Source organism: Lepisma saccharinum, chromosome 1, assembly GCF_977018435.1.
Source record: "Lepisma saccharinum chromosome 1, izLepSacc3.1, whole genome shotgun sequence".
Taxonomy (NCBI): domain Eukaryota; kingdom Metazoa; phylum Arthropoda; class Insecta; order Zygentoma; family Lepismatidae; genus Lepisma; species Lepisma saccharinum.
The window spans coordinates 71,709,795-71,727,197 of record NC_139229.1 but is presented as its reverse complement, the minus strand read 5'-3'; the positions used below and the strand labels follow the sequence as shown (position 1 = coordinate 71,727,197).

The following is a 17,403-nucleotide window of genomic DNA, read 5'->3' as shown; positions in this document are numbered from 1 at the left end:
AAAAAATCTTGATTCGAACAAACATAATCAGTAGTTAAGAAAATTATGAACAATTTGTTTTAAACTCATTAAGCGACACGTGACAAACGCAGAAGAATGTAATTCTTCTAACATTATTGAAGTGCATAAAAGAATGAGATTGAATATAAATGACATTTTGTACATATACTCTCGTCAGTCCACATAGATGTGAAAATGGCGTCTAAAATGGGACCCCAGATTCTAATCTCGCGCAGGAGCTCGCGATATGTTGCTACGCCAATGGTGTGTGGATAAATCACTGCCGGGACGTGGGAGAGATTGACTTTTGGACGTTTTCTCAAAATGTCACCCCTAGAATGAGAAATAGACATGGAGTCAATAATATTTTGGAGTATTAAGTAACTTCCGATTTGTGGTGTTGATTGGCCCCTGGGTTGCTGTCAAAGATTTAGATGGGTCACAATTTCTAAGAAACAATGTGTATTCATCATTATATATGCACTTCCAGTTTATTTTTACCGCGAAATTTATTCATTATAGCTTTACAAGGTGCACTAGCATACAGAGATTATTATTATTTTTTTAGGGGGCTGGAATTGTAAATAATACATATTACATAGCTGCATTTTAGGAGGGAGGACTGAATAAAATATTTAGTAATTACCACGTTTAACTCTCGTTTCAAAAAGTTGTACAGACAAAAATGACAATGGGGGGGCCATTTTATGGGGGGTTGCATTTATCACTTTGGTTTTTCCTGGATTTTTAATGCTTTCCTTTGAAAATTTTATTTTTATAAAAAATTCGCGAGGGGCTGTAGCCCCATCAGCTTCCACTTCCGGATTTTGGTCCACCCTTCGCTCAGCCCCTGTATGTACAGCATTGAGATATGTAAGCAAAAACTTGCACATGTAAGGTTGAATATTTGATCTTGCATAGAGCTAGATAATGATTGAAATTTCTGGTGTGCTCACAGTAAATCAATTCCAAAAACGGAATAATTGAAATTACATTATGGTTATGTTACCGTTAAAAACTGCCATGGTATTTTTTTACGGTATTTATAGCGTCATTTCTCTAATCAGGTTTTTGCACTGTAGTTTTAGACCATATTATAATGCGTTTGTACTTGGCTGGTACAATTGTTGAGAGGTGCTGCCATGCAACAATGGTGGCGCCCCAGAACAGCAATCGATACTACAAAGACGAGCCGGAGCGGCGCCACAGAGAGCTCCAGAGTTTTGGTGTTTTTTTTGTGTGTTTTTTTGGAAACGAGGAGTTGATTTCGGTCATAGGCGGCTGGCTACCTTCCAAGATCGGGTGGAAGTGAGGCCACGGGCCATGTGACGATTACGCCAGGTAGCAGAGAGAAAGGGGGAGGGGCGCTGTATCACCTGATGCTGACGCTACGAAACGAGGGCGTTGCGGGGGAGCATTTTCGGCAAGGGTGCATTGGCGTCGCCAGAAATTTTGCAAGGGTTCAGGCAATTTGATAAAATATTAATAGTAGAAACAATAATAATTATTAACACGGTTGTAAATGTTATACAATAATAAATATTGTGAGCTAATAGAAATTCATTTTATTATTATTATGTAAATGGGAAGACTTTGCTACTCGATCCAATAACAAAGTGAATTAATGTAAAAATTATTATTGTTTTTAATTGCATTAACGTTTACAGGTTTGTGAATGCATATAATTTGCGCATTTCACCAATAAAAGTTACTAGCATCTGCAGCCTATATGCTTCAGACAAATGAAGTCAAAATATGCTACATTTTTAAAGCCTCACACACGTAACCCACCTTTGTATCATATTCAACTTTATTTCATTTGTTCGCAAATATCACAATGTACTTCATAATTATATGAAATCAGTGCATTATGAATATTTTAATCGTATTTCATGTCTAGAAACTTAAATTTTGTGTGTTAAAAATGTCACTATGTAACGTTGGAATGTCCTTATTTTATTATTATTTACATTTCATGTAATTAGTGTACTAAAATTCAGAGTTACTGCATTTTGTTATTAACTTTTACACGCCACGTTCAAGAAAGAGATTTAACAGTTAACATCTTTACTGATACTGTTTATACTCCTCGCACATACACTTATAAATATTGGAATTTTGAAAACTGTGGAACCATTTCTTCTTTGGATTAAGTGGTAGAATATGAAAATATTACCTGTTCCTGTATTTGTCAATTTTTTCGATCTAATGCATGTTTTCTTTGGTTATTCTGTTCGAATACTAACTGAATGGACAGTATTTCTGTTATTAACTACAAATATCAAATAACAACAAAATAGATGCTTCACTTTCCACAGAAAATGTGCGACTTAGTAGAAGCGACTAGGGCGACACCTAGCCTAACGCCTTCTAATCTTTTAAATAATCGCCTTTTGAGTAAACTTCGTCCCTCTCGCGTCTGGTACGGGTGTTTCTGGCTTGATTCCGCGATCAACAGGTGATGGGAGTCGCGATTCGATAGTCGAACAAGAAACTCAAGATATGATCGAATCCCACTTTGCATTTCCACCCGACACGAGAGAGAAAAACTTCCCAAGTCGTTCGGTGTAAGGGACCACTTTTTACCCCCTCCCTCACGGATGCCTGAACGGAAAATCCCCGGGCAGACTGGCAACAGGCTTCATTGATCGATCAGGATTTGGTAGGCTCTCCAGTCAATGCAAATATAATCTAAAATTTACGACTTTCACTCTTTTCGGGGCTCCGGGCGGACCGCAGAATGAGAAGAGCCGGGATAATGAGTGCGTTCCTCTCTTCCCGATAGTGGAACGACCAGCGATGTGTGCTAATCGTTTACATACTATGCTTACATTGAGGGATGACGTATCGGCCATTATGCTTTTCTATGACAGGTTGTAGAAGGTCTGCATGTATAATATCTGGGGGGGGGGGTCGAGAGATTTATATCTAAGCACAATGTCCTCATTTCGTATCAAGTTCCTATATGTTCTGCTCCTAAGATCTAATACTGTGACACGCTCCTAGTGCCTTCTGGGGCTTCCTATTGGTCTAGGATTTACCAATCATCTTTTAATTAAAACGGGAACATAAATTAAGAGTATTTGAAAATTAAATCCTTAGAAAAATATTTGGACATAAAAGGGATGAGGGGACAGGTGAGTGGAGAAGGTTATATTTAGAACTCCATAATTTGTATTCATGTCCAGATATTATTAGAATAATTAAATCAAGAAGAATTAGGTGGGCAGGCCATGTGCCAGTAATGGGAGAGGAAATAAGATTGATTTATTGTTTTAAGTCCACTTTATGCACAGAAAGACTAATCGGGACTGGGCCTACAGTTTAAAGTGGGATCCGAACTACTGTGCCATGTGCCTCTATCGCGTATCGAATCCGGGACCCCTTGAGAGAGGAAAGAAGAATTTACAGGATCTTTTTTAAGAAATCTGATGGTAAGGGTCCAGTCCGATGGTCAAAACGAAGGTGGAGGGATAAAGCTGAGATGGACCTGAAGGAAGGCTCTCTGTTAGTAGTGTATCCGGCGTCAGAATGGGAAAAGCGGCCAATCTCTCACAGTGATAGAGGACAAATTGTGATGGCATGGCACCTTGGTACTAGCATCTCTGAAACTGCGTGGTGCATCGAAAGTGGTGCAACCATGGGCAAACAACGACACATCGTCCAGCCGTGTGTCGACAGCGGCTCATTGATGCTAGAGGAGGCTGAGTGACAGCTGGGCCAGAGTGCGAGAAATCGCCCACAGGCATAACACTGGTGACCAGGGCAATGTTTCACAGCACACGGTTCATCGAACACTCCTGTGCATGGGACTGCGGACATAATGTTGATAGATAGCTCATTAGATAGCTGGTCATAATGCAATGGCTCATCGGTGTAGTTGTGAATGTTATAAAACAATGAGAGTCACCAGTGGAACTTAATTCAACTTTCCAACCTTATAAAATGCGCCACTTTATGTGAACAGGGGTGTACCTGAACATAATATAGCGTATGCTTATCTCCACCCACAATGTACTACTAATGACTTATTACATACTACTCAGTTGAACTTATTATCATTATATAATCTTTGTATTATTCGTAGCGATTAGCCAAAAGTGGCAGAAAAGCGACTCTGAATAACAAAAATCAAACAAATCAAATCAGTCTTTGTATTATATTGTATTATTATGTTGTTGTTCTTTGTGTTTCTCATAGATTCATTATAACTGTTGTACGAGCGGTCCATGATGTCAAAACACGCCTGCTTATATGAAGACCTATTCTATTATCCTTGTATTCTATAACCTTGGGACAAAAATAATATACTGGGTGAGTCTGTTAAGAAGCCCCGTGGAAAATGTAGTCCTTGCATGTAGGCAACCCTGGTACACCGAAGAGAAGAGCGGGGTAGAGAACAGTCCAGGATATCGGTGCCAAGCAGTTTAGACAACTTGTCATAAACATAAATTAATGAGACATCTCTTCTGTAAATACAGTACAGTGTGACAACAACCTACCTAGAGGAGGTGCTGGATATGTCCTCCGTTGACCTCGAGGCACGTGTGCAGACGATACCACATGTTCTGAAAAGCACGGGCGAGGACGTCCTGCGGAATGACCTGGATAGCTGCGATAATGTTGTCCTGGAGTTCTTAGAGTGTGTGAGGGTTGTTGCTATACACCTGTCCCTTTTAGAGCTCCCCATAAGAAGAAATCACAGGGTGATAAATCTGGAGAACGAGTTGGCTAAGGTTGGTTCGACGACGCGATCAGGCGGGAATACTGACTCAATGCGCGTGATCGTTGCACATGCTGTATGCGCCGTGGTTCCATCCTGCTGAAAGTAAACGTTCCTTCGCCCATCCTCAGTCAGTTGTTCCAACAAACACGTTGAATATGTTACTGATGTAACGAGCCGAGTTCATAGTCTCACGGAAGAACACAGGGATGATGCGGCGTGACGACACGGCACACCAGACACAGTTTCTGGGCATGCAGTGGAACCTCCATAAACACGTGTGGGACACCTGCAACTGTTGTGCCAAACACCAAGATGATTTTCGTGGACTGCGTATCATTAGCTGCGCTGCGTCGTCCACCTTTGTCTCAATGCGGACAGTCTTTGGACGCACCGGTTTCCCGCCATTTTGCAATCAGTTTTTGTATTACTGATTTGGTTGGGGTCTTCGCTGGAACTCCATTCACCGCGAACTCCGTCGTAAACAAATCTGCACTGTTTCCAAGAACCGAGGCGTACAAATGTCTCGACAACAAAGATACGCTGCTGCACCGTTAACACCATGCTGACCCACCGAACCACAATCACAACTTTCCTCGCCGCTCAAACTGCACTCAACTGACCTGCACGCCGCCTGCCTCAAGGTCACCACTGGGCACTTTCTTTTCAATCCCCCTCTATGTCATGTTGTCTAAACTGCTTGGCACCGATATCCTGGATTGTTCTCTACCCCGCTCTTCTCTTCAGTGTACCAGGGTTGCCTACATGCAAGGAACACATTTTCCACGGGGCCTCTTTTAACAGACTCACCCAGTATAAAGGGTGTTCAAATTTCAATGTTACTTTTAATTTCCTAAAGAAACTCACAAAAGAATGGAAAAGTGAAAACTTGAATATTGGAATGAAAGGAACACATGTTCCGGTTAACAATGGAAGATGATTGCGGCAAGCAATCAGTCTTTTATCAAAATTTTCAATGACATTTGCACTTAAACGGACGTGTATTGCTGCGGTAGCAGCGATAATGTTGTCTTTAAGGTCCTGCATTGTTTGTGGGTTGTTGGCATACACTTCTTCTTTCAAATAACCCCACAATAAAATCTAGGTGTGTCAGATCACATGATCCAGGCGGCCAGTTGATGTCCCCCTGCTTGAAATTATGCGCCCCCCACACTTTTCACGCAAAAGATCAATTGTTGCGGTCGCAGTGTGACAAGTATCACCTTCTTGTTGGAACCACATGGTGGCGACATCCATGGCTTCCAATGCATTCAACAAAAAGTGTGTAATCACTTGACAGTAGCACAGTCTTCAAAGAAATATGAACCAATCACAACCTCTGCCCACAACCCACACCAAACTTACTTTTTGTGGATGCATTGGTTTCTGGAACACTCCTCGTGGATTTTCTGTGCCCCATATCCGGCAGTTTTGTTTGTTCACATATCCACCCAGGTGGAAATGGGCTTCGTCAGTGAAGATGATTTTGTTGAAAAATTCGCCATTGTCCTCTTTTTGCCCTAGGGCCCAATCCACGAATTCACGACGTAGTGTGTGATCATTTGGTTTCAACTCTTGGGTTAACTGTATTTTGTACGACTTTAAATGCAAATCTTTGTGTAAAATGTTGAATAAGGTGGGTTTTTTAATGTCCAATTGCTGTGAACGGTGACGAATTGATGTGTTTGGGTCCTCTTGAACACTTGCACTCACGGCTGCGATATTTTCCTGGGAGCGACCACGACGACGGTGTACTGGACTAACTTCATCCCTCACTGAACCACTTTCTTCAAACTTGGCACAGATTCTCTTGATTTGCATGTTTGACGGACAACTTTTGTCTTCTATATTTGGTACGGAATTGACGACCAACTTCTGCACAGCTTTCCACACATTTGTACCGTAATACTGTTCCAGTATGAAGACACGTTCAATGGTGTAGCGTTGCATTTTCACTCACCACAAGGTCCCTCCTTCACAACTCTCTCTCAACTTCTTGCTGCTTCTCCTACAAAAAAGAGAAAAACAGGTACAATTAAAAGTAACATTGAAATTTGAAAACCCTTTACATTAATCTCGGTTTAAACTTTATTATCTGATCAGTGCGTTGCAGGCATACTTCTGACTTCGCTTGGATAATTCTATCAGGCCTAGAACTAATAACCTTGCCTTCTCCCAGTCTTTGGTAGTACAGAACCGGTTTGATGAAATAGTCTGCCTGGCTTGCGCCAAATACCAGAAAGTGCAAGGGCAACTTTCCGATCGGTTCCCTGGGTGGAGGTGGTAGGTGAGATTTTAGAATTAGAGGCCGGGGTGGTAAGTGTGATTTTAGAATTATACGCACGGCCATGAAATTAGGCACAAGTTCGCGCTGTTGCCACGTCGGAGCACAACCCCGTGTGTTCGGAGGTTTAAGAGAATGAAAGATCTCGTTGTAGAGTTGGTCTTTGTAATCCATGTGATACAAACTTACAGTATTTGCTCGAAAGGTCAGGGATGACGCAAAAGTGCCCCGGAGAGATGTCTGCCAGCCTGCTATTTTCATGGCCGTGAGATTTTACAATTAGAGTTCGACCGTGGAAAGCGAGACTTTTAGAATTACAGGTCGAAGCGGGGCTTTTGGAAGTCGAACGTTGGGGAAGCGGGGCTTTTGGAGGTCGAACGTTGGGGAAGCGAGGCTTTTGGAGTTCGAACGTGGGGGAAGCGGGGCTTTTGGAGGTCGAACGTGGGGGAAGCGGGGCTTTTGGAGGTCGAACGTGGGGGAAGCGGGGCTTTTGGAGGTCGAACGTGGGTGAAGCGGGGCTTTTGGAGGTCGAACGTGGGGGAAGCGGGGCTTTTGGAGGTCGAACGTGGGGGAAGCGGGGCTTTTGGAGGTCGAACGTGGGGGAAGCGGGGCTTTTGGAGGTCGAACGTGGGGGAAGCGGGGCTTTTGAAGGTCGAACGTGGGGGAAGCGGGGCTTTTGGAGGTCGAACGTGGGGGAAGCGGGGCTTTTGGAGGTCGAACGTGGGGGAAGCGGGGCTTTCGGAGGTCGAACGTGGGGGAAGCGGGGCTTTCGGAGGTCGAACGTGGGGGAAGCGGGGCTTTCGGAGGTCGAACGTTGGGGAAGCGGGGCTTTCGGAGGTCGAACGTTGGGGAAGCGGGGCTTTCGGAGGTCGAACGTTGGGGAAGCGGGGCTTTCGGAGGTCGAACGTTGGGGAAGCGGGGCTTTCGGAGGTCGGACGTGGGGGAAGCGGGGCTTTCGGAGGTCGAACGTGGGGGAAGCGGGGCTTTCGGAGGTCGAACGTGGGGGAAGCGAGGCTTTCGGAGGTCGAACGTGGGGGAAGCGAGGCTTTCGGAGGTCGAACGTGGGGGAAGCGGGGCTTTCGGAGGTCGAACGTGGGGGAAGCGGGGCTTTCGGAGGTCGAACGTTGGGGAAGCGGGGCTTTCGGAGGTCGAACGTTGGGGAAGCGGGGCTTTCGGAGGTCGAACGTTGGGGAAGCGGGGCTTTCGGAGGTCGAACGTTGCGGAAGCGGGGCTTTCGGAGGTCGAACGTGGGGGAAGGGAGGCTTTTATAATTCGAGGCCAGGGGTGCGGACTGTCGAGATTTAGAATCCCTACACTATGTTGGAGAAAATACATACTATACCTTCCTTCAATCCATGATGGGCAGTCCAAGTACACTGAGCGTTTGACACAACTCTCTTGGTTCTGGATTCAAATCACGACATGTACGTTAGTTATTTCATGTTAGTCCTTCGACCTATGAACTCATCGCCGTGGTCAACGCAAATAAGCAGAAAATCAATGTAAAATAACAAAAATATAAATGTATACACTGGCCCTGAACAGTGAATTTCACATTATTTCCAAACATGACGTCATCGAACATCTTGTTTAGAACAAACTCTCCAACTCCGGTTTCCATGGCAACTAAACAAAAGTCTTTATATAGCGCACTCGATGTTGTTGAATCAATTTTTCTGTTCCGTTGAATTTCTCTTTTCAAAATTTCAAAAAACATGCATGTACACGTATTTATAGTTTTGTAAATACGGAGAAGTACTTTTGCCGGACGTAATTCCCGAAAACCAATACACAGAGGTTCGCGTACCTTCCCATTATTCACATGGCGTTTGTGGCTTTGTAAACATGGGATGTTGAAATGACTTTTGTGCTTAATGGCGTGAAATCATTCCACGTTTGTACGTATCGCTGCGAAAGCTTTTGGATTTTGCAATCGCTTTTACGTGAGGTTGCCGGATTCGCAGATTACTCCAGTGACGTGTTAGCAAAAATATAGAGGGGAAGGGGACATATTGTGTGGGAGGACAGGAGCGTACTTTGAAAATAACTGGAAGGGTGGTTTTGACAAGTCTTAACTTTTATGAAGAATATATTGTATATATTACGTGAATGGACGGACGTTGCCAGAATTTTTTAGGTGCCAGGTCATTGATATAAACTTGAATAGTAAAAATAATAACAGCATTGTTTTTATGTAATAACTATTATAAACTAATACTAATTTTATTCCAAAATGATTATTACATCCTATGGGAGCCTTTTTTTATATTCGATTCACCCGATGATTGAACTTCACCCCAACAGTTTTCCATTAAAAAAGAATCAGTCATTGTACTGAAATTCGTCCAAGAAAAAGCTTTAAAAGTTAGGGGGAAATCTTAGTCAAATAGTATGTTGTGTGACGTTTCACATCCCTCTTAATTTTTTGGAATTTTGAAAACTGTGAAACCATTTATTCCTTGGTTTAAATGATTGATTGATTGGGTTTATTTAACTTCGCTTTTGTGCACCTTTTGGCTAATATTGAAGGTGAGGATGATTGATGATATGATGATGGGATACTAATAAAGATCGCCCATGCACAGGTCGGGATTTGAACCCGCGGACCCTGTCGTCGCTGTGATAACCACGGAGGTCGACCTTGAAACATAAACTGATTCCTTGTGTTTTACACTATATTTTTCCGATCTAACTCACTTTTTACTTTATTTCTGTTAGTAACTATAACAATATCAACCTTTCTGCTTTTTTTTTGTAACTTGAAATGAAAGATGCCAATTTCCAGAGGGAGGTGCCCACGCATGTCTAATTGCGTTTCTGGAACATACCATACAGTTGTGTTCCAACTTGCCGCAGGAATAAAGAAATTCTCACGAAATTTCTATAGAAAGGGATATGCTAAATAAATTCCTCAACTGTGGATTGAGCTTTGTCTTATTCGAGGGTCTTCACGTGTGTGGTAACCATTCTCTCCCTTACTTGCAGCACAAAGGCATACTTTGTGCTCACCCACTTCGCGTATGAGAAGGTGGAGATTTCGAGCTTACTCTTTGAGTGGGCCTGGGGTCCCGGGTTCGTATCATGGCATGGATGTTTGTGACTGTCCAGTCCATCATATCACTCATCCCCATCTTCGCAAGTTAGCCAAAAGTGGCACAAAAGGCGAGGTAAAATGAAGCAAATAAATCAATCAGTCTTTGAGTAGGTTAAGTAGGTTTAAAGTTTCAGAAAGTGTTGATTACAATATACTGCAGCTGTATACGCAACACTACTTCTCCAAAAGAAATATAGAGTTCATCTTGATTAAACATATCAAACATATCAAGGAGAGCAAAATTTTCATTCATCAATTTATTACTGCTGCGAAAATGTTTCCCTCCTCTCCAATTGGCACGCCTCTGTGAGAGATGGTCACATTTATTATACAGGGTGGCTCAAAAAGTCACTTAACACCCTCGGTACAAGGCCATTGCAGCGCGCAACGTGAAAATGGTGATGACCAATCGTTGCCAGGCCAAGGGGGAACCACATTCACGCCACCCGCGCGGTCGGCGGCCATCTTGATGTCCGCCATCTTGAATTCAACTTCAGAATTTTAAATGGGAAGGGGGTGATATGATATATCAAATCAGGCTAGAATTTCACGAGAAATGCAATGGTGAAGGATTTTTCGACGTATCTTTAACCAGTAAAAAGTTATGACTGAATTCTTGTACCAATTTGCTCCTTTTCGAGGTGTTAGAAAAATGCCTTAAAATTTGTTTAGCGCATCGGTAATGCATCGAGATCAAAGTGATGTCCAGGGAGAGAAGTTCGCATGCCATTGCACACGATTTTAATCGGATACATCCACGAAGAGCTGTGCATTATGAATGGTTGTCGCGAACAATTTACAGAATGTAGGATTGACTGAAAAGTGGCATTCAACCCTTTGCGCCTCCACTTTTCCAGATTATTCTCGTTATTCGTCCCGCCTCCAAAAGCGATTATCGCCTTTGTTTTTTAAATGGTAGTCTCTGTCCGGTGCAGCTCACGAACTGGAAAATATTAGCTGTGGGGATGTTTGGTGAAGCCTTGGGGTCAGCTTGGGGGGATGATCCTATGGTTTAACATGGTGACTATGAGGCAGCTGGGAGAATGCTTTGCGAAAAATTTTGTTAGCTTGTGTGACGCCAATACCCCTCATCCCACCTCACTTCGAGGACTCGCCTAGCGTCGAATTTCGAGACGAGACCGAGCCTCGTCTCGCCTCGACACCATCCTTAGATGGTATGGGATATAGCGTGTCTCGTGTCCCATTTTTATTGCCAGTGACTGTACAATAGGAATTACACCATTCAAGATGTACACCCAACGGCAAAACTAATGGTAGGCGAATTGTCCACCATATTCATTCAGTCTGTTTCCCACAATGTAATGATCATGAAATAAGGGAGTCAATAGACGTAGGCCAGCCCTCGTGGCGGAGTGGTTAGCACATCGTATCCCGGCCTGGGCTTGGGTGTTTGTGAGTGTCCATTCATCAATTTAATCATATCATCACTCATCCCCGTCTTCGCAAATTAGCCAAAAGTGGCATAAAAAGCGAAGTAAAATAAAGCAAATCAGTCGGATCAATAGACAAGAGAACACCATCTGCTTCACATCAACAGAATTCCGTTCGTTAAAACAACACAGGATGCAGAATATAAAAGAAAGAAGTGGATAATTTTCCTACTATTATTTTTGCTGTTAACTGTACCAGAGACGATGAACGATAACCTCTTATGTTGCACATGTACTCACCTCACTGTCGACGTTGTGATTCGGTGCTACGTGATGTGTTTTACCTGTAACGTTTTTGCCAGGAGATCAAATAGAGATTTTTTTTTCCTGTGTGCGTTCAGGTGGTGGTTGTGTGCGTGTGTGCGTGCGTGAGAGTAACAAGCAGTGACATGGTTAACCACTAGCGGGTAGAGGAGTCGATCATGCGTGTTTCAGGCGGAGTGACGGTCGCATTAGCATTAATGAGAGCACACTGTATTTAGCATATCCATTATGGGTTCACCGGCAAATGGTTTCTCTAAATCAGGCCAACAGTCTAGTTACAGAACAGCAATTTCATGAGCAAATTATTATAATTCTGTTAGAAATTTAAGTTTATTACAAGCGATATCAAAGAAATCGGTACATGATGATCAAAAAATATTTCAGTTTGACAACTTACGAAATATTCTATACTATAGTAACTAAATTGTAATGAATATCATTCCTAGTCCTTAGAGCCGCGGTGCTCTATTCGGTAGTGCGTCTGACTGCCACGCGGGAGACCAGGGTTCGATTTCCGACGTGGGTGATCTATGGTCGGAAATTTCCAGCCTTGTCTCCGGATAAAGCGACTCTGGAGTTCAGAGAAAGAAAAAGACGAGAGAGATTGGAAAAAGGGTAGAGAAGAGAGTATTTCTCTTTCATTTCTCTCTCTCTATACTCTCTTCCCTTTCCTGTCCCCTCCTCTTTTTTCTCTTTTCGAGAGAGAGAGAGACAAAGGAAAAGAGAGAAAGATAATTTCTCACTCTCTCTTCCTTCCTCCCCCTCTCTCTCCTTCGAAAAAAGAAAGAAAAAGAAAACTTTCTTTTACCCCTCTTTCTCCCCCATATCTCTTCAATCAGCCTCAAATCAATGGGTACCTGGGGGGTTTAAGGCGACCGGAGCGTGGTGCTGATCACATCACCTCCAAAACAGGCTAGATCGAGAATGTGTAGGACCCTACCCCCTAAGGGTTTAAGGCGACCGCAGCATTGTGCTGATCACATCGCCTCCAAAACAGGCTAGATCGAGAATGTGTAGGACCCTACCCCCACACCCCCTAAGTGTGCGTTCATGGCATGGCGCTATACGTATGTGCGGGGAACTTTACCTTTTACAGTTACCTATTCGAAACTAGTATCAAAATTATTGTCTTTTCTAGTCTACATCTTTTATCGCCTTAGTGGCAGAGCGAGATGAGTGGTCGTCTTACGATCTCTCTAGTGAATGTCCAAGGTTCGCTTGCTGGTGTGGGAATAGGTGCTTCAACATCATTTCATCCTCATCGTCGTGAGACCACCACGTTGCCGAAGTGGTAACGTCCTTGTTTTAGTATCAAGATGTTTCGCTCTCGATATCCCCGTGGAGGCACACATCCGTAGGATTAATCTTTCTGTACATATAGCGGACTTTAGAAACAAACTCAAACTCATCGTTGCGATTAGTACAAATTGGAAGAGAAGAACATAAAATGAATATACTTGTCTGCGCTTGTTTATTCTTCGCCTTTCCACCTCCAAAAGGCAACTACGATGGGGATAAATGTATGAAATAGATATTTGAATACACACAAGGGACCATCCAAAACTTACTCAAGTTCCCTCCTGTATTTGTTCTTTGGTAGCGCTTATCTCTAACCACTATACCTGGAAGTCGCCTTTGAAATTGCTTGTAAAATATTAATTTTGCTTCTCATAAATGTCTATGTTTTGCGTAAGAACATTCTGCGGTTTTCACGAATTACATTCGACCGTAAATAAATGTCCAATTTTTATACAAGGTTCTATGCAGATCAACACGAAAAAACACTCCAGCGCATTGTAATTTTGAAAACCTTGAATTTCATTCGAAGAAGACATTCCACCGTAAGAGGAAGGTTTTTCCATGTTTTTCTATTACTTTCGTTTTTTAGTAATATTTTATAGCGCCGACGGCCTTCCTGACAGCTCAAAGTTACTGTACTGCACAGCACTTTCGTAACGATTTGCTGGTTGCTATAGCGACTGTATATTGAAACTTGTTAGCAAGTCACTCCAGACAATGCAAATGTAATCCACCAACTGCATGGGTATACATAACAGGAAATGTTTGCATCTTTCAGATCTCTTGTAGTCGCAATGCTATTGGTTGATCTTGCTCTGCCTCATGGTCATTTTTTTCTCGAAATTATGGTTGGTGTATAAAGGTGATGTCTATAGAGATTATTATTGATTTAGCTTTAGCTATGAAGTAAAATCAGTTTGAATCAAAACTGTAGTGAAGCTTATATGGGTATACATATTCGAAATTGCATAATATGCACCTCACGGTTTCATTCGTTGTCTGTTGTCTTATGTAGATGGTGTCTGACTAAATTTTGAGAATTATAATAGTATATTAGTTGTACGAATTCTTGTTCAGAAGCACTTCATGCAACTTTTGGTTCAGGTTTTGCCATTAGGCTACCTATCAGTATAACATTTTTCTCTTTCTTGTAATATATATACATATATTGCAGTATTGTTTTCTCTTGTGTCCTTGGCTGTACTGATCTTGAGGTCTTCTTTGCAGATTCAAGGAGCCGGAAGCGGAACGATCGTATGTACCGAGATTGTGAAAACTCCCCCCGCAAAGTTCCTCAAGAACTACTGCCTTTATTTTAATGTCTCTCTTCCATATCCAAAAATAACTCGTTTGCTTTTTGTCAAGTCTTTCTCAACGCACTAACTTTTGTGTCATGCCCTTTCAATTTTTACATTATATTCAATTTTCAGCTCTTTTTGTGCCCTTCGATGTTCCATTGTCTAATAATACCTATCATAGGCGTGTGTACATGATCTTTTTCAATATTTATTCTAAGTTTTCATCAACTTAGATTTGTAGTTGATCATTGCAAACATCATTGTATGTTAATTGCACATGCCTATGATAAACTACTACAATTATTGGAATTCTACGCTTTCCCTATCCCAACATCGATGATAGAGCATGTTTCCATTTTTTTTAGATTTTGTTTACACTGTCCAGTTAGTATTCTTATTTTATTTTGTCCTGCATGTATAGGTTTCACCTTTGTAGTGATTGATGCCGGTTTGCCCCCATGTCTTACGTGTTGTTTGAACGTGTCGATTACTTGTTTGATTTTATTCCTGAGTGTTATTCCCCCTTTAACAAGTTATTGATACTTGTGTTTGCCAGCCTTGTTCGCCTTGACATTTATTTTGTTATGGATTGTTTTGAGGTGTTGTTCAGATTAATACTTATGTTCTTTTTTCTTGTAGCAGTGTTAAGGAATGCAATGTAAGTATACTTTCAATTGGACCAACATCGAGGGTCTCGGAATGAAGCATGGACAGTTTGAACGGAAGATATTTGATGTGTTGTTTTCGTTGTTTCGGTTTCAGGTCATCGCCTGGAGCTCGCTTCTGGAGTTGTTACAGTAAGTTTTTACTGAGTTCAGACTCTTGATTAAAGTATAATCCCTATCCTTGTAGTTGACAATATTTCCCTTCATGTAGATGATGATCTTATGTTCACAACATTATTGAATGTAGCAAATTTACCTTTTCGGCATTATCGTTCCGCATCAGGAGAACAATTAGCCTTCGATATCCGGTTATGTCTCGAGTTCAGAACAGCAAATTGCAATCGATTTCCTTTTACAGAGTCAGGTCAATAGATTGGCTTCGATTTCCTTTAACGTTACAGAGTCAGGTCAACAGATTGGCTTCGATTTATTTTAGGGCAACAGATTGACTTCGATTTCATTTAACGTTACAGACTTAGGTCAACAGATTGACTTCGATTTTCTCTTACGTTAGAGTTTACAGCAATAAATTAGCGTATATTTCCGTGTTTATGGCCGAAAGAGCAGGAGTTCAAGATTTAAGATGTCTATGGTCCTGGTAACAATTAGAATTTCCATTCGCTATGCCTGACAATGACGATCAGACTAGACTATGTGCTACAGAAAATTACTTCTATGGTGTAAATGGCGAAATATATTAAAAACACTTAAGCCATTGCTAGTACCACATTAACGAAGTCAAATACCATTAATTGTGTACTATTTTTGTACAATTTTGTGCATCTCAAATAACCACAAAATCACTCAGAAGTGGCACTAGAAGTAAATACAAGTAAAGTAAATAGTGTAGGAGTTCAGTTCAAATTTGTCCAATTTTTCTCAACAGATCATAATTAGTGTGTGTAGATGTGGTGGAGAATAAATGGAGAGACACTAAGGGTAGATAGAAAGAGGGAGAGAGGAAGTTGGTAAGGAGATACAAGATAAGAAAAAAGAAAGGTGGAGAGGTGAGAGAGCAAAAAGAGACAGGAAGAGAGGAAGAAATAGAGAGCTGTCACTTCTTTCCTTCCCTCTTTTTCTCTTTTTTTTCTCTCGTTTCTCTGTTTCTTTATCTTTCTTTCCCTATCTTTCTCCGATTTTCTTTAACGTTACAGAGTTAAGTCAAGAGAATGGCTTCGATTTCCTTTAACGTTACAGAGTTAAGTCAAGAGAATGGCTTCGATTTCCTTTAACGTTACAGAGTTAAGTCAAGAGAATGGCTTCGATTTCCTTTAACGTTACAGAGTTAAGTCAAGAGAATGGCTTCGATTTCCTTTAACGTTACAGAGTTAGGTCAACAGATTGGCTTTGACTTATTTTAGGCCAACAGGTTCGTTTCGATTTCCTTTAACGTTGCAGAGTTAGGTCAACAGATTGGCTTCGATTTCCTTTATCGTTAAAGAAAACCGTACAAAAACTGAACAAATTTCTGAATGAATCCATTCCTGGATTTTTTTCTGGAGTACAGGGATGAATTCGCTATCCTTAAGCGGCTGTCAAGGACAAGTCGGTTTTCAAACTTCAGAGACATGCGTCATTTATAGAGGATGCGAAGTGCGTCAAACGTACGGAGACCGCCGAAGTGGCCTCCTCCGGAAACTCTGAGATATGAATCGACAATGCCTTCTCGTTCTCGGATTTACGAGGAACCCTTGAACTCGCTGGAGCTCACTAATGGCATATTTCTGAGATAACTATGAGTCTGGCAACGTAAGTTGGTGAATGATATTCGGACTGCTTCATGTCAGTGAAAGTGGAACCTTGGTGGTCAGTAGAAAGTATGCCAGTAGAAAGTCACAATAAAATATTAAATATCATCTTGAATGTCATTATGGGTATTAAAATGGAGCAAAATAATTACAATGACCTATTTTTCAAGAACATTACACCTCCCATAATGAATTTTAGATAGATATGCTTACTAAAAATCTCCAAAATTAGATTTTAGAATAAAATCCAGCTGAATTCTGTGTAGTTTTACGAAATTAAATTACACTTATATTGGATTCAATTTTTGAATCTCACTTTGCACAAAACAGATTGAGCGTGCTGATGGACAATTTGCCTAACTTTTCCGTTGGCTGTAGAATTGGAGACGCAACCTAGCCATAATCGTAAAGTCTTAAGAGGAGTTTCAGCTGCTGAGAAAGCATTTTGAATGTCATTACGATTATGAGAATGTGGCAAAATAATTGTAGTGGCATATTGTTTTTAAAGAAAATTGAGTCCACTGCGGGTCCTGGCCCCTATAACTTCCCTATGTGAGAAACCCATCTTTCAGTTCAT

At 41.6% G+C, this 17,403-nt stretch overlaps 1 protein-coding gene across 7 annotated transcripts in view; it reads left to right on the top strand.

Annotated features, from left to right (window-relative positions):
* The window catches only part of dnc (phosphodiesterase dunce), an 865,583-nt gene that overhangs the window by 582,700 nt on the left and 265,480 nt on the right, over positions 1-17,403 (top strand). For 5 of the 7 annotated variants that reach the window (XM_083132916.1, XM_083132909.1, XM_083132866.1 and 2 more), the window contains one exon: positions 14,343-14,369. The exons of the other annotated variants lie outside the window; for them this stretch is intronic. In XM_083132916.1, the coding sequence (XP_082989042.1) occupies positions 14,343-14,369 (27 nt within the window). The remainder of the gene's footprint in view (positions 1-14,342; positions 14,370-17,403) is intronic. 7 annotated transcript variants of the gene reach the window in all.